General features: G+C 45.4%; 1 protein-coding gene across 3 annotated transcripts in view; it reads right to left on the bottom strand.

Annotated features, from left to right (window-relative positions):
* Positions 1–18803: 18803 nt before the first annotated feature.
* Positions 18804–25184, bottom strand: part of LOC117355387 (ankyrin repeat domain-containing protein 29-like) — a 119195-nt gene continuing 112814 nt past the window's right edge. For all 3 annotated transcript variants that reach the window (XM_033933872.1, XM_033933873.1, XM_033933871.1), the window contains exons 8-10: positions 24064–24159; positions 20924–21022; positions 18804–19314 (exon numbers count right to left, since the gene is read on the bottom strand). In XM_033933872.1, the coding sequence (XP_033789763.1) occupies positions 19231–19314; positions 20924–21022; positions 24064–24159 (279 nt within the window). In that variant the 3' untranslated portion in view covers positions 18804–19230. The remainder of the gene's footprint in view (positions 19315–20923; positions 21023–24063; positions 24160–25184) is intronic.

Genomic DNA, 25184 nt, shown 5'->3' with positions numbered 1-25184 from the left:
TACCCATGTCCGAGACAAACCTCACAAAGGAGGAGGTCCGAGAGGAAGAAAGGACCTCGGGAGGTGAGAAAGACCTGGAGCATCGAGCCGCCGAACAAGACGGGACGCTTCCTGAGAATAACGAGAAGGCATGTCTGAGTCACGAGAAAGGGACAGAGAGGATGTCCTGCTCCGAAGCCCCGGTGAGGGAGAAGAGCACCATGTTGCAACCTACCAGGTGAAGAGCCTGGAGTGCAAGGAATGGGAGAAGAGACCAACTTCCCCAATGACTTCAAGGGAGGAGTTCTCGACCTCGAGCCCCCGGCCCTGGGAGACCGACAGGAAGGCCGCTTTCAAGAAGGAGAGGTGCATCTCGACCGCACCGAAGTCCCTCGAGGATCGTGGGGCAGGAGACCTACCCAGTGAGGCGAGTCCCTCAACTGCTTCGAGGGCGGAAGCCTCGAAGAAGTGGCTTCAGAGAGATGCTTCGACCGAGGCGCATGAGCCGGAGACCCAAGCCTCGAAGCTGGAGGGGGAAGACACACTAGAAGAGAGCCTGCAAACACGGTCGAGACTGTCCCTGGGGGGGCGTCGAGCTGGTGTTCAGGCTGGTCTGCTGAGAGCGAAGTCGAGGCAGGGGCAAGCTGGCTCAGAACCGAGGAGAGCTGCGTTTTTAGGATGGCCTTCAGCATGGCCTCAAACATTGGCACCGAGACCATTGGATCAGGCCTTACAGGTGCAGCAGTGCGCTCCAACGAGAGCGACCTCAATGTAGAGTATTCCCGTTGTGTGGAGGCACGCTTGGAAGGAGGTCTGGATGGGGCGGTCCACCGCAACCCCCTGAGATCCCAGGGAAGGCTTCTTCACTAGCAAACCTGAGGGAGGAAGAGGAGACTTACCCGAGGCCGTAGGTTTCGTCGGGGCAGCCACCGAAGCCTTGGTGGAAGAGGGTGACTTCGACGAAGTCGAGACCTTTGAGGTCGAGGCCCCTACTGGGGCGAGGTTGCCCCGGCCACTGGATCCATGGCTTCAAAAAACTCGAGGATCCGAGCCCGTCTCCGATGAAGTGCCCGCGGTTGGAGGGTAGCACAGCGCGGGCAGGATTCAGTCCGATGATCCACTCCGAGGCACTCGATGCACCAACGGTGCGGGTCAGTAATAGAAATCACCCAACCGCACTGGGTGCACTTTTTAAATCCAGAGATAGGCCGGGACATAAGGTCAGAGCGACCCGGAGTCCGAGGTCAACAATCGAAAAAAAGTTTTTTTTGGGTTTTTTTTTTGAGTATTAAATGGCAAACACACTGCACAGCGACTCACCTGAAAACAAAGAATTGAAATAAGCCACGGTGCTAGAGGCACTCCGATCTCACAGAGCAGAGGAACAGGGCTTCTGGCTCCACGGAAAACGAAGAACTGAGGCCACGCTAGGAGACGCACGCCCTGACTCGGGCGGGAAGGCACACGCGTATGTGTGGTACACTCACAAGCTTGAAGATCTTCAAGCAAGTTTGCTTGCGAGAGTGTCCATAGATGACGTCACCCACATGTAGAGAATATGCTGCTTGTCCTGTGATAATACAGGATATCCACACTGAATATGCATGAAATAGATTTGCTTGCAATGGAGGTAATGCATGCAAATTCCTCTCATGCATATTTATTATGGGCGTCCTGAAATCTGACTGTCTAGGTGTGTCCCAAAGACTAGGATGAGAATCAACAGTCTAAAATTAGTCTGTTTTTAAACTGTTGCACAATTGTGCGAGTTAAGGCAGAGAGAAGATATTGCTTTTTGACCGTCTGCACTGCTGAGGCATCAGTACACTCACCCTTTTATTTAAAGCGCTGATGAAAAGCACATGCTTTATGAATCGCTGCCTTGAAGCTTGTGACTGTCACATGATGAAAATGAGACATCCCCAGAGCAATGCTTTTAATGCTGAATCATATTTTTTCTGATCAGTGCTTGTTGTACTCCATTATCACTGTTTTTCACAAAGGTACTGCACATTTGTGTGGGTCAGCATTCATTTGCACTCTGGCACAAGGGCTGCAAAGTAAGGAATCCAAGCTGGTCCTGGGTCTTTGTGGGAATGGGTCCCTGCCGCAATTGATCCCTTGTAAGGATGTTTTGCTGTTATGTCTCCAGTTGCTGAAGGGGTGGGGGGATGGGGTATTTAAGAGACCTGTGTGCAGCTCTACTAGACTTTCCTATACTAGGTGCTGATGTTCTGGAGACAGGTATCTACATTTTAATTCCGATCTTTGCGGGGGTGTTAGGGGGGGGTCAGTGAACACTGGAGGGAGTGTGTGTGGGGTCTTTACTTTATCTAGTCACTTTGGATACCTTTTGGGTACTTATACCGGAACGTGCGCAGGTAGGGCTAGTCTCAGGGTGCTGGTCTTTGACCAGAGGGCCGCCGCGTGAGCGGACTGCTGGGCACGATGAACCACTGGTCTGACCCAGCAGTGGCAATTCTTATGTTCTTATGTCTAAGTCACAACATAAGTTCCATCTAGGAAACCTTGTAAATCCTTCGATTATCCCTGCAAGATGACCAAGTCTAGGTCGGCCCATATCCCACCCTAATCACTCCTCCAGATATGCCCCTTTTAGCTCTGGACACACAGGCATTAAAAGGCCTAAAAAGTCCCTACATCCAAAAAAATAGGTTTGATTATCAATACTTGGACGACCTGTCTTTTAGGTCGTCCAAGTGTGGCGGGTTTTTAGACGTGTTTACATTTCGATTATGAGCCTCATAACATAACATTTGTTTTTCACCTTCCCAAGCTGATTTCACTTTTAGAAGCCTTTGCTGTGCAAGAAAACAGACATTTAGAGCCCTACTTCTAATCCAAGGGCTCTCAATCCAGTCCTCGAGACACACCTATCTGCATATAACAGTGGTAGTACATGCAATCTATTTCATGTATAGCCAGTTGCGTAGTGAGGGAGGAAGCACCCGGGACAGTGGTGCTCCTCTATGCCTTCCTCTCCGCCCCTCCCCTTCTACGCTAGACTCGTGCCCTTCCTTTCCACCCTGTACCTCCTTTAAAATCTTCACCAGTATGAGCAGCTTCTCCAGCCCGCTGCTCGCGCTGGCTTTCCCTCTGATGTCACTTCCTGGCCCCACAATCCAGAAATAATTTTTAATAATTTCAGAGGGAGCCAGCCCAGCAGACTAGAGTATTTATTTATTCAATTTTCTATACCATTCTCCCAGGAGAGCTCAAATCGGTTTACATGAATTTATTCAGGTACTCAAGCATTTATCCCTGTATGTCCCGATGGGCTCACAATCTAATGCACATGGGGGATTAAGTGAGTTGCTCAGGGTCACAAGGAGCAGTGAGGGTTTGAACCCACAACCCCAGAATGCTAAGGCTGTAGCTTTAACCACTGTGCCACTTTCTTTCCCCATTGCGCTGATAAACATTTTAAAGAGGTATGGGGGAGGGAGGGGAGGGTGCAAATGTGGCGTTGGGGGTGTGGAGAGGTGCCGCAGCCCCCACCAAGATGGCACCCGGGGCAGTCCCTCCCTTAACTACCTCACTGTGTATAGCCATTGTAAACATCCTGAAAATCCAACTGTACCCCAAGGACTGGGTTGAGAACCGCTGCTCTAATCTATACTGGGACAATAATCCTTCCACTGCTGTGATTCCCACAATATGAACTCAGTTTACTGAACAAAAGAAAGGGCAATGTAGAAATAATGGCTATAAAATGTAGCTTCCAGCCCCAAAACGAGCTACACTAATGCATATCTGCAAGATCTATAGCCGTTTTTCAGACTGAGAAAAACAGGAGAAGGCTAGATTATTTGGCAGGAGTTAAATGCAAACTGACCTTCATCACTTCCGTCTCCGACCTAGTTAGCAGTTCATGTGATCTCAGGAGCCAAAGCTTCAGCCTGAACCAAGATACCCTCCTTGAACTCAGTATAGTGGTGTTTTCAAAACTGGCACTCGTCAAGCACAGACAAACATAGCCCTTGACAGTTCTCCATACCGAGCAGCTATACCAAACATTACGCTGGCAGTACCAAAAATACTTCCAACTTGGCATTATTGAAAGCAAACAAGTACTATAGTAAGAAGTGCTCAAAGCCACTTAAAATTCCCTGCTTGGTAAATATACAAAAAGTGTTACTGGTACACTGAAAAGAACTTTCAAAAACATCAGAGATAAAGAGCGCCATCAACATTTTATAAAGCAAGGAAGAAAGACTGAGGACACTGCGTTCTTGATTTTGGCTTTCGTTTGCAACAGCAGAAATCTAGGACTAGATTTAATGAAATGCGGGAATTAATACTATTAATGTGTATTCAGTAAATAAGTCCCAATGCATAAAATAGAACCTGTGGTAAATAAACGCAATCATGTTAGCACATGGTAACCTTTTAGAAAATCTGAGCCTTAAAACATTTTTTTTTAACAAAAATTTCCTCCCCCATCCGTTATTACCATCAGGAATAACACCAAAACAAAAGATATACCTCCCTCCCGCTCCCACCCCCCCTGAATGTGTGTGTGAAAAACAACGGAAAATATAGATAAAGGACAACTATAGCAAATCTACAAAAGACATCATTGGACCCCAAACTAATTTGAATATCTTATTAAGCCCCAGCATTCACTTTCTCATATTTATAAGTTAAACATAAGATGGAGGCAAGGTAGACCCTGATCGATTTTCAGAGAATTGTGTTCATGAGGAGCTAGTTTAAACTAAGGTGGACAAAGTGATGGGGCCAGATATTGCACATCTGAGGGTACTGAAGGAACTTAGGAAAGATTTGGCAGCTCTTTTAGCAGACCTTTCCAATGCTTCTTAGAATCAGGAGTGGTACCAGAGAACTGGAGAAGGGCAGATGTGGTCACTTTCAACCAACTTCCTAAATCCCGACCGTTATTTTGTCACTGTAGCTGAAAAGCATGTTACCTTATGTTGTTAAATGCCAATTTGTAAAAATGCTAATTCTATGTTTTGTAATGCTACCTTTTGACATTATTTCAGATCATTGACTGAACTATAGCCACTGCCTCCTTGAGATGAAAAATCTATGTCATGCATATTTATTGTGGATATCCTGAAAACCTGACCTGGCTCCGGCTCTCGAGGACCTGAATTGACTACCCTTGCCTTAGGGGAAAGCCCACCTTTTGAGGAGGCGGGCCTGGAGGTAGGAGGAAGTGGGCATCCCTCCTTCTGTCCTTCAATTTAAAAGTACAGAGGGGTGGAGGACCCCTGTAGCAGGAAGGAGTGGGCATTCCTCCTGCAGTTATTTTTTTTAAGTACTGGGGATGGGGGGGCATCAGGGGAGGGAGGAATCAGGGGCTGGCCTTTTTTTTTTTTTTTTTTTTTTTTAAATTTGTGGGCAGGAGGGGATTTTTTTGTGATAGGGTCTGAATTGTCAAGCCTTAACATTCCTGTCCGTGCCTGAGCCAAATCAACGCTCGGGCACAGACAGGAAAGACTACAACAGACCAGACTCTGCCGAAAACTTTGCCCGTAAAAAGTGGACAAAATGTTTAGAGAATTGCCAGGACTGCTCATTTAAATATTAATTAACCTCGTTGTACTACCATACATTTTCATAGTACACTCAGAGGCTGCTAGGAAGCACAGTAAAGACCACATTGAGCCATTCCGAGAATCAGCAGGTAAAATACTTGGACACTAAACCTATTAGGGCTGATTTAGTGTCCATCGTTAAATGCATGGTGAGTTTTGAGAATCTGGACCTCAGCCTTAGATGGTGACCCCCCCATAACTAACTTTCAGAGTCCAGGTCCACTTGCAAGTGGACCTGGACTCTGAAAGTTATCATTCTCATCGTATAACAATCTTGCCTGCAGCTGCAGCTCTCCTTCCATCTGCCCAGCTGATCATGGCTCTGGAGCTGCCATCAGTTGGACAGAGGGGGAGAATAGATGCTGCAAGCATGGGGTTTTTTTTCCCCCTTTTGGGGAGTGTACAGCTACTGTGCTTCCCAAAAAATAAGACCTACCCTGAAAATAAGCCCTGGCATGATTTTTGGGGTAGGTCTTAATCTAAGCCCTACCCCCAAAATAAGCCTTAGTCCCTGGATCCGCCGGCAGCAGCGCTTCCCCACCCCTTAACTCCACCATGCAGCTGAACCCCCACTGACTCTTCCATCTCTCCCTCCTGTCCAAACCTCGCCAACCCTCCGACAAACTACCTCCCTCCACAGAGCAGGATCAGCAGCACTCTAAACAGGCTGCTTCATGGCCTTTTCCCGCCGGGGCATTCCCTCTGCTGCATCACTGATGATGCCAACAGCAATGCAGCGCACAGAAGGCCCCAGAGGGAAAAGGCCGCAAAGCAGCTTGTTTAGAGTGCTGCTGATGCTGCTCTGTGGAGGGAGGTATGTAGGATTCATGGTCGGCGGGATTCAGTTGGGAGGGAGAGATGGAAAGATGGGATGGTCAGCGGGGGTTCAGTTGCACGGTGGGGGCTGCTCAAGGGTTCTGCTGCAGCTGCATGGAAGGGAGGGATAGAAGCTGGGCAAGGGTTTTGCTGCACGAGCAATGGGCGGGAGAGAGGATGGGAAAGATACTGCGCACAGTTTTAAGGGTTCTGCTGCACAGGGGGAAGGAAGATGCTGCAGAGGGAAGGCATAAGGGGATGGGTGAGAGGGCAGAGAAAGGAAAGAGTAATAAACTGGTATGGAGGAGAGGAAGGGAGAGATGATCATTGTACATGAAAAAATAAGACCTACCACATGTATGTTTTTTGGGCCCAAAATTAATATGACACTGTCTTATTTTCGGGAAACACGTATTGTGTGTGTGTGTTTTGCGAGTACAGAGCTGCGGGAAAATTACGATAGTAAAAGGGGGGGGGGTTGTCTTTAATGCATCACAAGGAGAGCTCATAGAATACTCATGAGCTCCTTGTAATGCATTTGCATAGGGTTCTTGGTGGCTGCTACGAGGATCAGTAGCAGCCATGGAGAGCCCTTTTAAACATTGGGAGGAGAGGTTTCCATGCAAATCAAACTGCATGAACAAGCCTTACTCTCACAGAAACCTTTTGCGCATCAGGACCAATCCCTGCTGCCCGCAGGTCTGTTACTCCAAAATGGTGGGCCTTCCCCTTCCCAGTGCATCCTGGAAGGGTGGTGTTATTTCAATGGAAGTGTTCACGTGTGGGCATCCCTCCTGCCTTCTCTTTAGTTTTCTTCTGGGGTTGTCAGGAAGGGGTCCATGGATTGGGGGGGGGGGGAGCAGCTCAACTCATCTTTTTTTTTTTAATGGAGCAGATATTGTGTAACACAAGCACATCTGTGCCATTAAAAAAATGAAAAAAGCCCCAAACAGCAGAGTATCAGGAGGCTGCTTTGGGGCTTTCCCCTGCTGCTCAGCTGTTCGGCTTCCACAAAACATCTCTGTACATGTGTGAAAGTCAGTTCTAAAGAGCTAATTAAGTAGTTTAGGGCTGCCCTCCACAAAACTCATTTGCATGGCAAGCCATTTGAATACTGATCGCTGTTTATAAGTCAGCTCCCCCAAAAATCAGCCTACAGTGACCCGCATGGTCTTAACGACCGTTTTTAGTGCGTCTAGCTCTCAGGTTGCATAGTGAATGCCATCCAAAAAATCACGAGACAGTTGTGTGTGTGTGTGTGTGTGGGGGGGGGGGGTGCAAAGAGCTGCGAGCAAGTAATAATAATATAGTAGCATGGACTCCTTCGAAGCCAGTGTAAACTGCACTGCTGGAGTGCAACGAGACGTCTAGCTTTGCTCTCTCTACATAGCTGCTACTTTTTAACATTTTACATTGACGTCCTTTGATGTGCGTCAGCTAGAGGAGTTCCAATAGAAGGTTGATAAAACTAAACAGCGGGCTTTCAGAAAACAGACAGGAGTGGACAATTAATCTGTTCTTTCAATTAAGTAATCGGTACTTTATAAATAACGAGTAAACATTTAAAGACCTCCGAATGAGCCTTTTTTGTAAAAGATGACCGAATTCTATAAACCAGGAAAACCATAAATCCTATGACATGTACAGTCCCTAATTGTGAAAGGCTTCATCCCGCAGTTACCTACCGCCGCTTTAGAACGGAGCCTATAAATATGTCAGCACCTGTCCTGATTCCACATGGCATCCCCGGACCGGAAACGGCGACTCGGCGAGACAAGAGCACGGGGAAAAGAGCAAGTACGGGAAAGCAGCGGACCTCCAAGCGCCGGCCACGGTCACAAGCTGCAGCCTAAGATGCACAAGCAAGATAACTAAATGCGACGATAATAACAAAAATTAACACACTCACCTCTATGGATAACAAAGTGGACAGGAAAGCCGCCCCAAACACGGACAAGAACCGGCCACCGCACAGTTTCATGGCCGAATCGCAGAAGAGCTAAAGAACCGCGCGTGCAAATTATCTGCCGGAGTAAGGCCACTATCTACAAGCTCTCGACCCTCAGCCAATCAAAACACTCGTTTACAGAAAGGCCCCGCCTCTCTCTTTTCCGACTCCTCTCCCTACGCCAGGCCGGCCACGCCCGCTCCCCGCCGCCTAACCCTGCCCTCTGTTTGGTTTCTACCGCTTCCTTCTTCCGGTGGGCGGTGCTAAAGCTCACGCCACCTAGGGCGAGTTGGCGTATGAGGGGTGGAAGGGCTGCTCGGGCGCTCCCACTGGTGTGAAGGTCAACCTGCAGGCAGAAAGCTGCTGCGGGATTTAGACGGGATGTTGATAGGATTGGAAGTTGCTCGGAGACGTTTAGAGTGTTAACCGGAAATCTTTGGAGTGCAGTAGGCTTGTTATTTACTTCAGCCCTCGTTTTGGAACCGTAGTACTGCTTCTGTACCGAGAAAATGCTGAGGACTTTATAAACGTACTTGGCTGAAAAGGCGGATTATGTCGTTGATTAAAGTGGTGTGACATCAAGGACGTTCTCCGTCAGAAGAACAAGGTGATCTGATCTGATCTTACGGACCTGTAAAGTGCATTTGGCTTTTTGCACCAGAGTCTCAAGTTTAGTATACAATTTTGAGGCTATAAAATGCAAACAAACAACAACAAAAAAAAGAGTTTTGCACACGTACTGTGCGCTAGTGTTAGCTATGTGCAGAGCCTTGCGCAAACATTTAAACCCATGCTATTGGCAGAGCTGCCAAGTTACCCGTTCCAGGAGGGAGACGCTTTGGCCGGTCCTGGATTTCTGCCACCATCATTCTGCAGCACTGATTTTCCATGGATAGAATAAGAACATAAGAATTGTCATACTGCGACAGACAGAAGGTCTATCAAACCCAACATCCTGTTTCCAACAGTCCCAGGTCCTAAATACTTAGCTGGATCCCAAGTAGTAAAACTGATTTTATGCTGCTTATTCTAGGAATAAACAGTGGATTTCCCTAAGCCAATAATGACCTTTGGACTTCTCTTTTAGAAAATTATCCATAAGAATAGCCTTACTGGGTCAGACCAATCAAGCTTAGTAGCCAATCCATTTCCCTAGTACCTGGCCAAAACCCAAGGAGTAGCAACATTCCATGCCACTGATCCAAGACAAGCATGTCTGTCTCAATAACAGACTATGGACTTTTCCTCCAGGAAATTGTCCAAACCTTTCTTAAAACCAGCTACGCTATCCGCTTTTATCACAACCTCTGGCAATGCATTCCAGAGCTTAACTATTCTGAGTGAAAAAATATTTCCTCCGATTGGTTTTAAAAGTATTTACCTGTAACTTCATTGAGTGAAAAATCGATCCACTCAGGATTTTGTAGACTTCAGTCATATCTCCTCTCAGCCCATTTATTTTCGAAGCCAAAGAGTTCCATCCCCTTTATCATCTTGGTTGCTCTTCTTTGAACCTTTTCTAGTGCCGCTATATCTTTCTTGAGACCAAAATTGAACGCAGTACTCCAGGTGAGGTTAAACCATGGAGCGATGCAGAAGCATTATAACATTCTTAGTCTTGTTAACCATCCCTTTTAAAATAATTCCTAGCATCTTGTTTGACTGGCAACAAATTCCAGAATAATGGACTACAAATATTGCACTGCTTTGGGATGTAAGTTAAAAACCAGGGCTGGACAAAAAGTTTCCCTATTGGAATGGGTAACTTGGCAGCTCTGTATTAGGCACAGATGCAGAGAAATATACAGAAGACCAAAAGCTGATCTCGGGGACCAATGCAGAGAAGCTTGCAGTAGAGAACCTGCTCAGCATGCCAGTTCTATGATGAAATTAAAACAAAAACCAAAAAGGTCCACCGGCATGCTATGTTTGAGCATACAAATTATTGCCATGTTAAAAACATGGCAGTAATCTGTGATTATTCTAGTGTATCAAGAGTAGAGTGATGAGAGTTGTCCGCCCTGGGTGCAGGGAGTTTTAGGGGTGATGGAGCAGTTGCAGACTACAGTCCACATGAGCATGGCTGTTGACTCTGCTGGCCTTCTCCCCTTCTGATGTCAACTTTCTGTTTCAGGATAGAGACCTAGCAGAGCCGATGGCTGCATGCATGCTGTCTGCAGCCCCAAGACCACTCCACACATGCTCCTGCTTCCTGGAGGAGGAGGCTGCTCCAACCCAGGTAGCCAGCAAGCCAGGTACACCACTGGGCTTATTGTAAAACTTTCTGTCAGTACGTGAGCAGTGATTGCTCATGCATTGACAGGACGCTAACAGAAATAACACAAAAGCCACAGGCACCTCAACCCAGCTATGTGTGTCAGTCCTTATTCCTGGTAGTCTTGTGGCTTCTATCCCTCCCTCCTTTGACCCAACTAGATCCTAACCTCCCTATTTCCCACCATTAAAACTACCTTATGGTTCATCCTAGTGTTACCATATTGGTGAAGACAAAGGGACACATAACCCCACCCACAGCCCTCCTACTTTTCACCCTTTTCCTTGGTCCCCTTTCCCATCCTCTTTACCCTTTTAGTGCTTCTCTCTCTCCCATCTGTCCTTCACTACCCTCAGTATCAACACAAAAATCCCTAGCGGCCCCCTCCTTTTCCCCCACTCCAACATGCCCTGCCCTGACTTAAAAAACCCTCTCAGGTATCTAGTGGCACCTAATCCATGACCTTTCCAAGCTCCCAGAATCCCCCATACTTGAATGAGGCAGGAGTATTGATCTGATTCAAAAATGTATAAATGGGACTTTCCAGAGAAGGAATAGCCTACAAAATATGATTTCAAAATACCTTCTGGGGTGCCAAACTGAAGCATTCCACTCATGGGTGTCACCTGCGAAAATGAATCGCCAATCTTTTGCAGGTATTACAACTCTTCAACTCTGGTAGCAAGCCACTCCTTCCACTATCCTTCACTGCAAGCTGCCCTCCCCCCCCCCAGGCCACTGGCACTGCTCTTCTTCCTTTCGTGCCCAAGATGATTGGCTCTGCTCTCCACCTCCTCCCCCCACTGACCGGCATGTTCTACGCAGGGCCACTGCAATGCCTTGAGCATCTACACATGCTCAAGGCTTTTGGCTCCTGCCCTCTGAGAATCTCATGAGGGATAAAAATCGAGACCCCTATTTTGGCTCATTTTTTGGGCCCAAAATCTCTTTATATTTGAGTACTGTATATATGGTAGTTAGGCCTATTTTTAATAGTAACTCTCAAGCAACCGGAAACTACATTTATCCAGCATCTACCAATCCTCATGGGTGCTGGTTAACTAAGAGTCTACTGTACCTTTATTTGTACTATTATTATTGATGAATCTATATATTAATAAATTGTTTTTATTCTTTATCTCTAGCGTCCCCTCTCTTTGATTGTTTTAGATGGTTATTGGTCCACCCCCCTACTCTGCAAATTGATGACTTAGGACGGAGCGTGGGTGGACTTCATAAAATCTGTGCATACGAGCCAGTGTAAAGATACTTAGGTTCCTTTTACTCACAGTTTCTGAAGGATTTGTGTTAGAATTTTTTTAAACAAGGGAAACAGTCTGGGCAATGAGCTGTTTGCCTTGTTTGCATTGTTCCTGTGGGTCTGTGTCTTCTTGTTGGATGTGGCCCTCTAGCAGGGTAATTGTTTTCAGCAATACATGTGTGTGGAACAGCTTTCTACCTGCATATGTAGGATCCTAAGAAATTGCCCTGAGGTGTGAACATATGCAAGTATGCATTTACCCCCAAAGTCTATAAATGATGCCTAAACCTAAATGTGCAATTGGGTGAGCAGTTATTAGGGCTATTTATGCAAGTAACATAATTAATGGGTACTAACTTGGCCAAGATTATTTCCAAAACTCTCAAGTCCAACTAATATGGACTTACTTGGTTTGGGAAACAAGCCCTTCAGTTGGTGAGAACTACCAATTATAATTGTGTTAACAACCACTAATTTGGCATTAATTTAGAGTTGCACAAATAAGACTTAAGCCCCTCTTTTATAAACTGAGTCACAAGTCAATAAGAGTAATTATTTAGAAATCAGAGGGGAAAAAATTATGAAAAACACACCAATCACTAAACCCTTTCTCTCAAAAAATTATAACATTTTTCCACAACCCAATGTCGAAAGGTCTTATCTCGCACCATATTTCAATATATGCTCAGAGACCAGGAGATTTTTGAGATATTTGTCTCAAAGTTGTAGTCTCATCGACCAATCATTGCATATAATGGCTGAGAATATATTCAGTAAACTTTTGCATTGAATAATTAAAAATAAATAAATAAATATATATATATATATATATATTTATTGATAAATATGCTATATATCTAATATAATAAAACGGTAAGCCGCGCATGCGCACTTCCTATGCATGCGCCGGTTTTCCGTGAGCTGTAGCGACCCATAGGAAGTGCGCATGCGTGGCTTACGGTCTGGCCTGCTCCCTGCCGTATTGCATTTTTTAGTTGAAAGACGCAACGGTGGCTACTCTCACGATCCCCGCCTGCGTCGGACTTCCGACGCAGGTGGAGATCATGAGAGGAGCCACCACCGCGTGTTTCAACTAAAAAAAAAAATACGGCAAGGCGAGCAGGCCAGACCAGACCGGCAAAAGTCAGAAGTGGAAGCCTAATAGCCCCGGCGGCTGTCAGCAGCTGCAGGCCGCCGCGGCTAAGCACGGAGCCACCATGGATCCCAGCGCTGGACATCCTGCTCTCTAAACTAAACTAAACTAAACCTTGGGTTTATATACCGCACCATCTCCACGAATGCGGAGCTCGGCACGGTTTACAGGAAGAAGGATGAGAGAGGAACTACAGTGGAGAGATTAAAGAGTTAGGTGTAAAGGGGGAAGGTGAGAGGCCTAAGAGGGGGGAAGTGTTACAGTTTTGAGAATAGCCAGGTTTTTAGGTGTTTGCGGAAGAGTTGGAGGGAGCTTGAGGTTCGGAGAGGGGAGGTGAGGTTATTCCAGATCTCAGTGATTCTAAAGGGGAGGGATGACCCAAGTTTGCCTACATGGGAAATACCTTTTATGGAAGGGAAGGATAGTTTAAAAATTTGGGAGGATCTGGAGGAAGTAGGGGTTGGGGAGTTCCAGGATAGAGGGATAATGGCAGGAAGGATGCCATGTAGGATCTTGTAGGCCAGACACGCACATTTGAAGTGGATCCTGGGGATTACTGGGAGCCAATGGAGCTTAGACAGGAGTGGTGAGACGTGATCAAATTTGCTTTTCGCGAAAACAAGCTTAGCTGCAGCGTTCTGAATCCGCTGAAGTCTGTGGAGGCTTTTCTTGGTTAGGCTGAGGTAGATAGAATTGCAATAATCCAATCTGGAGAGGATGATGGATTGTACTAGGACTGCGAAGTGTTTTTGGTGAAAATAGGGTCTGACTTTCCTTAGCATGTGAAGGCTGAAGAAGCATTTCTTCACCAGGGATTGGAGATGTTCGTTGAAGGATAGAGAAGAGTCTAAGGTGACACCCAGAACTTTGCTTGAGAACTCGAGCTGTAATGGGGGGCCGGAGGACAATGGGATGGAGGAAGGTAGATGGTCTAATTTTGGGCCGAGCCAAAGGAGTTTTGTTTTGGACTCGTTTAGTTTCATATGCATTGTGAATGCCCAGGATTGGAGGTTCTTTATGCATGAGGATATGTTCGTGGAGAGGTTAGTGAGGTTCGAGTCGGTCTCAAGGAGGACGAGGATGTCATCAGCGTAAGTGTAAAGAGTTTCAAGGGGGGATAGTTGGAGTAGTTTCAGGGAGGACATGTAAATGTTAAAGAGGATTGGGGAGAGGGGTGAGCCTTGTGGAACACCACAAGTCGGGGTCCAGGGGGAGGATGAGGTGCCGCTCATGTTAACCATGTAAGAGCGGGAGCGCAAGAATTTGGAGAACCAATCAAGAACTATGGAGCTAATGCCTATCTCGGAGAGTTGGAAAATTAGAATGTCGTGGTGGACAACGTCAAAAGCTGCGGAGAGGTCGAATTGTAGAAGGACAGCAAACTTGTTACGAGAATGCAGTTGCTGAACCTTAGAAATTAGAGAGGCCAATAGGGATTCAGTGCAGAAGTTGGGTCTGAAGCCATATTGGTAAGGTAAGAGGATGGAGAATCTTTCTAAGTAGGAAGAGAGCTGGGTAGATATGATAGACTCGAGCAGTTTGGTGAGGAGAGGGATATTTGCTATTGGATGGTAGTTGGATGGTATGGAGGGGTCTAGGTCAGCTTTTTTCAGTAAAGGGGTCAATGCGATGTGTCCCATTTCAGTGGAGAATAGGCCTGATAATAGGGCAGAATTTATGAGTTTGGTAAGAGATGTGATGGCCTGTGCAGGGATTTTCTCAAATAGGTAGGAGGGAAATGGGTCCAGGATGCAGTTGCATGATTTTAACTTGAGGCAGAGTTTAAGGGTCTGAGAATCAGATATGAGCTCGAAGACAGTCCAGGATCTGTCGGCAGGGATGGGGTTGAGAGCAGCTAGGGTGGGGTTGGGTTCGGGGGGCACCAGAGAATTGTAGGAGATTGCGGGCGGGAAGGAGCGCCTTAAGGTAGAGATCTTATCATTGAAGAATTTTGCTAGGACCTCGGCTGAAGGAGATGAGGGAAGAAGGGTGGAGTCATTTTTAGTGGTTAGGGAGCGCCAAATGTTGAACAATGTGCCATTCTGGTTTTTGGATTTGGAGATCTTGTCTCCATAGAAGTTCTTCCTTGCTTTTTTTAATATTGAGTTGTAGAGTTTGATATTGACTCTCCAGGCCTGTCTGTCAGATGAGGATTTGGATTTTTTCCATTTTCGCTCTAAGGCTCGACATTTTTGTTTCAGGTCTCTATGGAGTGGAAGGTACCAAGGGGCTTTATGGGGATAGGTGATGGATTTAGTGGTTTGGGGGGCAAGAGAGTGGTAGGTGGACTTGGAAAGGGCGATCCAGTTGTGCCAATTGTTTTCAGAGTCTGCAAGCTTGGGAATGGAGGGGAGGAGGTTGAGGAATTTGGTCCAGAACAGATCGCTCAAAATTTTTTTCCGGAAGGTAATAGAATTGGGGGATCGGGGTGGGGATCCGAGATGAGACATGAAGATGGGGAGGCAGAAGGCCCCTAGGAGATGGTCTGACCACGGGATGTGTTCCCAACGGGTGTCTTCGGCAGATGTTTTATAAGCGGTGAGGTCGAGGAACTGGATGAGGTCTAGGGTGTGCCCTTTTTCATGGGTAGGAGCGGATTGGGGGGGGGAGAAACCTAGGGAGATGAGGAAGTCATTGAATTCTATCGTGTCCTTGCTGGTGGAGTCGTCAAGGTGGAGATTAACGTCTCCGATGATTAGTAATCTTTGGAATTTGAGAAAGGCATTAGTTATGGTCTCGAAGACAAGGTTAGAGGAATTGGACCAAGGGATAGGTGGACGGTATAGTAACAGGATGCCCAGTGGGTGAGGACGGAGCTCATCATTGATTGAGGCTAGCATATATTCTAATGAAGCGTGGGTGCCTCTCTCGAGGAGCTGGACATCAAAGAAGGATTTGTAGAGGAGTGCCAGGCCACCTCCTTTGCGGTTGATTCTGGGTGAAAAGAGGCCTTGGTAGCCATGGGTGCAGAGTTCGTTTTGTGTGAAGAGGTCGTCTTTTGAGATCCATGATTCTGTGATGCACAGGAATCCAGGATCGAGGTCCTCAAGGAGGTCCTTCAGAATTTGAATTTTATTGCATGCGGATCTGGCGTTGCAGTAAAGGGTCGGGACAGGGGTGAGAGAGTTAGAGGCATGGCAGGGGAGGTTAGCATGGGGGACAGGCTTTAGAGAGGTGGGATTGACTTTGCGGGGGTTTTTTCTGGTGGAGTGATTCCTGGGGCGCGTCAGGGTGGGGATTCTGGTGCCAGGGCCAGAATTGTGACTATTTGAGGAGTCGAGCAGGTTGGGAGAGGGAGGGTTCAGGCAGAGGGAGGTGTTGAGAGATGAGCAGAGCAGGAGTATAAGGACCCAAAGGGGTGGCTTCATGGTTTTTTGGGGTTTTTTTGGTCAGAAAAGGGCCTTAGCAATGGGCAGAGACTAGTAACTGGACAAATTCCAGCGGAAGGGCTTAGCGATGGCTAATTGGGTAAGAGCCTTTATAATGCAATCAAGTAAACTGTACAGATCACGATGGAATTTGAACATGGGAGACTTAAGCCAGGCAGGCAGAGTGGAGGCAGCGGACTGTTCAGCAGGGGCTGTAGGGGGCGGAGTTGGTCTCCTACTTCGGCCAATTCTTTCCCTTGCGGTGGCTGGAGCCGAAGAAGGGCTGAGCAGGAAAGATAGCAGTTTTACAGGTTTGAAGAACGGCTCAGCAAGGCCTGTTGGGGGCGGAGTTGCTCTCCTGTCGGCTCCTCTCAGGAGCCGCACCAGCATCGGAGAAGGCTTCCGACGCTGGCGGGGATCGAGAGGAGCCGAGGTGACACCTCAAGGGGCGGGAAGGGAAGCGCCGAAACCTGTAACCGTGTCACCAAATAACAGCCTCCCTGTGAAAAAGAATACTCGCGCTGCAGTAGCTGCTGGCTTTCCCTTCAGCTCGGCTCTCCACTTACAAAAGGAGCCTACAGCGAGCTCTGCCCCAGCTGCCTCCGAAAGTAAGGGACACTTGGCAGATTCTTTCCCTTGCACCGACATTGAAGAAAATGTATTCGCAGCCCTAGCAACCGACGTAAGCAAAACTAACTGCCGATTTAGTTTGCTGGGCAGGAAAAAATACTTGCGGTTTGTTTTGGGTGAAGGGTATGTGCTGGGGAAGCTGTGAACTATCGTGCATTGATTAGATAAAGGCCAGGGGTGGGTGTGCTGGGGAAGGGGCCCAGGGAGCAATCTTGCTTTCCATTGTGGGGGAAGAGGTGTGATTTGTTGGGGACAAGAAACGATCTTGTTTTCCTTTGGGGGGAGGGGTGTGATTTCTTGGCTACAAGAAATTAACTTGCTTTGCTTTAGGGGTAGGGGTGTGATTGGTTGGGGACAGATAGTATCTTGGACAGGGGAAGCAGGGAAGGGAAAAGTACTACTGGATAGGGGGGAGTTAAAAGTAAGGGACAAAGGCTACTGCTGGACAGGAAGGTGGCAGAAAAAGGAAGAGAGGCCTCCTGCTGGAAAGAGGTGCTACTGGACAGGGGGGGAGTTAAAACAAAGGGAGAAGGGCTGCTGCTGGATAAGGGGACCAGTGAAGGGGTGGTGGTGGACACAGGGGAAGAAAAAGGAAGGGAGAATGGACAGGGGGAGCAGGCAAGGGGTGGTGGTGGACAGCCGAGAAAAAAGAAAGACAGAAAGAAAGAAATACAGACACAGGCTAAGGAAAGAGAGAGAAATAAATAAATACAGACACACACACATATTCTAGCACCCGTTAATGTAACGGGCTTAAAGACTAGTGTATATATATATAGCATATTTATCAATAAAGTGACTCCTGAACAATACACCCATGGCTGATCAGTTGACATCTTATCCTCATGACTCCTTTGGTGTGTGTGCTCCCATCGTCATTGAGGCCTCTCTTTGGCTTCTTCTCCAGTGTTGTAGAATAACACCCAGGTGCCACACTAGCACTTTTATAGATAAGTACACACGTGTTAGGTGCTAGTATTCAGTGGCATAGTAAAGGGGTGGGGGCGGAATGCACAGCACAGCAGTGATGTGGCTGGCATCCCCAAGCTCTGCCAGCTAAAAACTCTCAGAATCTCTTCTCTCCCTCTAATGATGGGGATCTCTTAACTGTACTCCCCCAACCCAGTACCTCTTAAATCTTTCTATTCTTCATTGGCAGTGAGCAGGGACTCCTACCTGCTGCTCACACCAGCCCCGAGCCCTCCCTCTGATGTAACTTCCTGTCTGCAAGACCAAGAAATTTTGTCATAGGGAAGGCTCAAGGTGGCGTGAGCAATGGGTAGAAGTTCCTGCCCATTGACAGCAAAGAATAGAAGGATTTAAGAGGTACCGGGGGAGGGGTGTGTAGTTAAGACATCTCTCATTGCTGGGGGAGAGTGGATGCTGGGTGCCATTTTCCCTAGCCCCCCCCCCCCCTAGCATGCTCTGTTTGTTCATGAACTGAGCTTGCTCAGGGAGTTACATCAGCAGCTGGAGGCAGATGTCTTGTGTTCTTAAACTACCATGGAATCACCTTGGAGGGGGAGCGTATGGCTTCGGCCTCTATCTTATTAGCCAGTTAGTATTGTACCTTGTTTATCCCTTCTGCCTTTGATCTGGTTTCTTGTTCTGTATGTTCATATTTTCTGACTAATAAAAATGATTTCAAACAAAAAAAAAAAAAGAAAACTAGGATTAACAGTAAAATAGCACGACTCCTAATGGTAACCCATGTTGATAACTCCTGCCTCCCCTTTAGTATAGCTGGCTTATAGCATCTCTTTAGTCAGATCAAAATGCCATTCTAAGTCACAGAGGCAGAAGGATATTTATTTCCAGCATGAAGCAATGTCTTTGTCATTTATATTGTCACAGAGCTTTGAGAATCACTCATGCTTCTGTTCACATATGCACGCACGCTTATTTTCTTCTGGCGCAGTACATTATATAGTTGTTGTAAGTGGAGGCGCTTTAGAAACTCATCTATCTTTTGTTTCAGCAGTACGTACTTATGGCTATGGTTCTCCATCAAAGGATGGTGTTTTCACAAACGTGATGTATTCTCCCCGCTAAGCAACACTTGGATTTTCTCTTTATAATGCAGAATATTCTGAGAGGAAGTAAAACCACATAACAGCTAGCTGAGTGCCAGACTTGCAGCTTTTAGATAGGGCAAAACTGTTCTTGAAGCCATCAAGTGCAGGATGGGGAAGAGGGTTTAGTGGTGATGGCAATGTTAACTCTTTTTGCACATCCCTCTTGGCCGCAGAAGCCTGCGAATGCGCTCATTCTGTGTCATTTCTACTGCCAGTTCATTTTCCTGTAACAAGAGGGGAGGGTATTTAGTATTTACAAGACAATCTACAGACTAGGACCTGGAGTGGACACATGGAAGGATGACCCCACTGCCTGAAAGGACATAGCAGTTTAGAATGGCTATAGAGTGGTAGGAGGGCTGAGCCAGGAATGACCTAGTTTAGGGGTAGGCAATTCCGGTCCTCGAGAGACAGAGCCAGTTCAGGTTTTCTGGATATCCACAATAAATATGCATGACATAAATTTGCATCTCAAGGAGGCAGTGCATGCAAATCCATCTCAAACATATTCATTATGGATATCCTGACAACCTGACCTGGCTGCGGCTCTCAACCGGAATTGCCTACCCCTGACCTAGTTCATTTGTTATTTTTTTGATCTGCTGGTTTTTCATTGTCCTGTTTTTGTAAACTGCTCTGATGTAATTTTTATGTAAAGTAATATACCAAACTCTATTAAATAAATAAAAATGGTTAAGGACTATGGCCTAGATTCACTAAACTAACCAGTCTGGATCATTGTTGGGCGATTTGTGGCCAAGTTCTGCCGGGCGACCGATTCACTACAGAGTCCTCATGCAAATTATCTGATCGGACGCATGCCCCACCGCAATATCATGGATTGCTGCAGAGCGATCGCGACGCATGGGCAGACCAGCCTGGTTGGTTGTAGGTGCAATCCACGCATGCGCTTGCTCTCCACACAAGCGAGGTCAAAACAAAGGGGGAGGGGTGGCTGCAGTTTACTTGAGTGGACATTTCAATTTAATGGAACAGAACACGCTGCAGCCAGATTATAGAACAGAACATGCTTTTAACCTGCGGGTTAAAACCACGGGCTCGCACAGCGCTTTTTGCAGAATATATGGGGAGTAATGTACTGTTTTAATTTTTATTTTGACAGTTGTTTTGTAACCTTGATACTGGGATTTCAGGGTGGCAGAGAGCAGGAGAGTTGACTGGTCCTCAGCAGTCGCTTCATTTTGGATCGGCAAACCCAATCGGTGTTCTGTTCAATGAATCAATGACTTCCTACTTAGCATGCCATTTCATCTCATTTGCATGGGCGGATCGAGTGGGAGAATGATCGGGCGCAAGGTTAGTGAATCGGGTCGGGGAACGATCGCAAACTGGTCGGGACACGATCGGTGCGTTTAGTGAATCTGGCCCTATAAATGATAATTGGTTGCACTGACTGAAGTTATGTACATAGAATAAAGCTGCAGCCCTAACAGATTCCTGTTCTCCCCCATCCCTTTAAGTGCCTGTTAGTGTGAGTAGCTTCCTAGTCTGATCTGAAGCTGAGAACCTCTCATGCCAGAAGAGGGAACTTATTATGCAAACTCTCCTTTTTTTGGTGGAATTTAAAGAAAATATATAAAATGGGTGCTTCAGCTGTAAATTCTAACAAGCATGATGCTGCCCATTATATCCCCTGGTTAACAGCTGGGTAGAAGAATTTCATTCACTACTATTGCTTTGGATATTAAATAAAACTTTGATATGATCAAGTACTGCTCTGCCTGCCTCGATAAACTATTTCACAGTATGAACATCCTGAGGCTAATGTGGATTTGCAGCTATGGTTAGGGAATGGAAGAGGCAAATGGTTACCTTGTTCCGAAGCATGGGATCGGCTCCTGCATCTAAGAGAAGGGAGATGGATTTTGAATGGCCACCGAGGACTGCAGCATGGAGGGCAGTAGAGCCGTTCTGGTGAAAATTTGGTAAATCGTGAGATACATGTCGCACCAATAGAAAAGAATGAGAGAGATGGGTTTGGCTGATACATTGAATACAGAGAAAAAAACCAACAAAATTAAACTTTCCAAAATATTGTTCTCAAGTACATGATTTCTAACTTACAAGAGCTATATGTACTAAAGATTTTTTTTTATTTTTTTAGTTCAAAATTTTTATTGAATTTTAAAAGTACAGACAATGGTCTATAGTAAAATGCAAAATATAACAAACAAATTTTATCCCATATTTTGTGCCTTTGCTCAGAGTTTTGTTAAAGGGGTCTATGATGTAATTTTCTGCACGTTAATAACTGTGTTTGAAATTGTTGAGCAAATTTTCATAAATCTAAATGAAATAAAGCTTGGTTCTGTGGGGAAAAGTGCATAGGGCCATAAGGAAAGAATTCATCGAGGAGCATTATGGCCTTAATGCAGCTTAAAGTGCATTTAGTGTGCTATGATGCTAAAAGTTCATAGGTATAGAATGGACTTTGGCATTTAGGCCATATTCAGCCCTACTGCTGCCCAACTTAATTTTTTAACTGGCTTTAATCAGCGTGGTAATTGACTACGTTGTTTAAAACTGATTAAAAACTTGTTTTTAAAAAAGTGGGTGCCAGTAACGCGTCTACAGCAGGATGCCTAATTGTGCCTTATGTCTAAGTGGGCAGAGCGGGACTTGGGTGTGATTCACTAAAGAAGGGGAAGGGAGAAGAGGTGGAGTGAAATTCTGGCTCAGATGCTTGCTTAGGGGAGAGACTTACAAGTTAGGTGCGATTCACTAAGAAGGGGAAGGGAGAAGAGGTAACATAGTAGATGACAGCAGATAAAGACCCGAATGGCCATCCAGTCTGCCCAACCTGATTCTATTTAAAAATTTGTTATTGGGTTGTTGTTTTTTTTTCCTTATTAGCTATTTCTGGGCAAGAATCCAAAGCTCTGCCCGGTACTGTTCTTAGGTGTGAGTGAAATTCTGGCTTGGATGCTTGCTTAGGGGAGGGACTTACAAGTTATTCCACACTTTTCTTGACACTTTTTGTTTCAATATGAAATGAAAAGTGTCAAGAAAAGTATCAAATAGCTTGTAAGTTTCATAGCTCCGCATCATTCTCTTCTTGGTTGGGCTGAGAACTTTTCAGCAGCCCCTCATACTTGTTCATCTCCCCCCACCATTCCACACAGCCTTGGATTAAACATTAAGCAAAACAGGCACATGCTTAGGGCACTAAGGGAAGGGTGCATCACAGAGGTTTTTCCCCCTAGCTATCATGCCCTTACCTCTTTCACTGCTGTCTGCCACACCCATTATCCAACATGAATTTCAGTGTTTTTTAATCATTATAAATATACATGGGTCATACTGAAATCAATGAGCAACAATTTTTAAAAAAATCAGAATTTATTAATGTAGGAAAAACAAATACATTATCTTAATGTACAGCCTTTGCACTACACTTTGAGATATTATGATGTCATTAGCTTTTATCACATAACTACAGGCAATAGATACAAAATGGCCTACACTGATGTTTCATTTTGTCAATGTGCTGTTATTGAATTCCTTGTTAAAGAGGAAATCCCTGCTGCAGAAATTCTCCAAAGACTTCAGCGTGCGTATGGAGATGTGTGCATGGGCACTAGCAGTGTTAGGAGATGGGTGAAACATTTCAAAGAAGGAAATACAGCATCCAAGATCGGCCTTGTAGCAGTTGCCCTTGCACTGCCTGCACGGAATGCAACAAGGAAAAGCTTGATGACATCATTAAAGAAGACAGACTTGTCACTGTGAACAAAATCAGAGCAAAACTTGGAATAGGACACACTGCAGTGCAGGAAATGATTGAAAGCTTGGGCTAGCGAAAAGTTTGTGCTCACTGGATCCCATGTTTGTTGACCAAAAACCACAAAGTTCAGAGAAAAAACATCACTCAAGACCTTCTTCAGAGATATCGAAATGAAGATGATTTTCCGTACCCTGCCTACAGTCCCGGCCTGGCACCCTCTGACTACCATCTTTTTGGTTTTGTGAAGGAACAGATGCGAGGCCAATACTACGAGACAGTGGAAGACATCCAGAAAGCAGTGCATCTGTGTCTTCAGGCAGCTGGAACAGAGTTCTACTGCAAGGGAGTTTTCAAGCTTGCAGAACGATGGGGAAAATGTGTGCAGAGAAATGGTGACTATGTTGAAATGTAAAGAAAGGTCTGTACATTAAGATGGTCCACAGTACTTGTTTTTCCTACATTAAATGAATAAAGAATTTACAAAAAAAAAAAAATTCTGATTTTTAAAAAATTGTTGCTCATTCATTTCAGTATGACCCTCGTATATGATGTTTTGTTTCACTAAGCAGCCGGTAATGATGAGCAATCTTTTTAACCAATATCAGCCAATTCGAACATTACACTCTGATGAGCAGCTTTTTTTGGAGGTTCCATCCTTGAAGCAGGTGAGATTCGGGTGTCATTGTCATTCGATGATTGCAGTGCAAGGCGTTCTGTTGTGGAATGCCTTGTTGCTTGAAGTTGCTTAAAGAGGGCTCCATCTTTATTAAGCTTCAGGAAATTGATTAAAACAGTATTGTTTGAGCGATACTACTCATGCAAATGGAAAGGAAGGAAGAGGTTGACCCAATGTTGATGATTATAGTTTTAATATATGAAACTGATTTTAAGTCTACCTGTTATTAGATAGTGTTTTGTTTGTCTGTTATGTCATTTATTGTGAAGTATATGTTTTAAATTATGAGTGTTTTTATGTAACTCACTCAGAACTGCAGGATGTAAGCGAGTAAGAACATTTTAAATAATTAAATTAATACAATGATGCTTAGCACTTGTTGCGTCTTAATGTCATGTCAGTTTTGCAATGGTAGGGCCGAGGAGCACCATTGTTGGGCTGTGCTTAGGGCATTAGTTGGCCTTAATCCAGCCCTGATTCCACAGTTACGTTCCTTTTTTGTTCACAAATTAAGCTCTAGCAATACCAGTGGAACAAATGCTTATTGCTTACCTTCAGAATGCCTAGTGCTGGTGAGAACTTCAGTAATTCTTCGATCACCTCACTAAAACCTTTAGTGGCAGCTTTAAATAAAGCTGTGGAACCATCCTATAACCAGTAACATAAGGAGAAATGTTAAAGTACCAAAGCTTTATACTCAAGTAATGCAAAACCCTGAAAAAAGATGCTTCAGAAGAAAATTATGGGAGAAATTTTCTTTGTCACCACAATCAGAATGGCTGAGTTCAAATGAATGGTTATTTGCTTCTGTGTGATGTTCATATATGAACCAGCTCTGTGGGTGCTTGAGTACCCCCAGTATTGAGCAAACTCCTTAACTGTGTTCATGGAGGGCTCGTTTCCATTGGATTTTGCACCCCCAATCATTTTACAAAGTTGACTTCCATGGTTCACAGCAGATGGTACATAGTGCCTGGCTTGTGTGAAACCAGCACACAGTGCAGCAGAATGATAAGATAATTAACCTACCAGGAGGGACTATTGACCATAGTCTCTCTTCATTTGGGAATTAGTTAAAACAAATTAAGAATTTCAAGTGGCAATACTGACAAAACAGTCTGTTTCATTTTTCTGTTGCCACTAGAGGTTGTGATAGCCATCTTGTGACTATAAGGCAAAGGGTGTGGCAGCCATTTTGACACACTTCTGACCTTATTTATTATCTTACACATCCTAAAATCTGTGCAGTCACATAAAAACAGGCAGGCTGTTTGTTGTTTGTGTTTATGTGGTAAGCACTGTTAGATTGTCTGAAAATAGAGTTATATGATAGGATTACAAGTCCCCTAGTCTTGTAGTTCCCTGTAATAAACTCTTTCTGAGCATATGTACAGCTTCCTGTGTCTTTGGGACTCTTTCTATTGGCTTGTTCCCTAAGCATGTTGGGCAAGTAGCCCCTCCTTCTCTTTCCATTGGGTTTGTTAGTCTGGAGTATGTTTCCTCTGCAAACTGAAACTGCCATGCTATATTAGGGTTGCATGGGCCCTTCAAGTTAGGATTACCCTATTTGTAGTAGTATAAAAAGAAGACACGTGGCCCTGCCATGTTACGCCCCAGCCCCACCCCCATACAAATCTTGTCTTCTATCCTTCCCTGAACTTGGGGCTGAATCT

The sequence above is a fragment of the Geotrypetes seraphini genome, chromosome 2, assembly GCF_902459505.1.
Source record: "Geotrypetes seraphini chromosome 2, aGeoSer1.1, whole genome shotgun sequence".
Lineage (NCBI taxonomy): Eukaryota > Metazoa > Chordata > Amphibia > Gymnophiona > Dermophiidae > Geotrypetes > Geotrypetes seraphini.
Note: the sequence above shows the minus strand (reverse complement) of the source record. Positions and strands in the feature narration are given on the sequence as shown.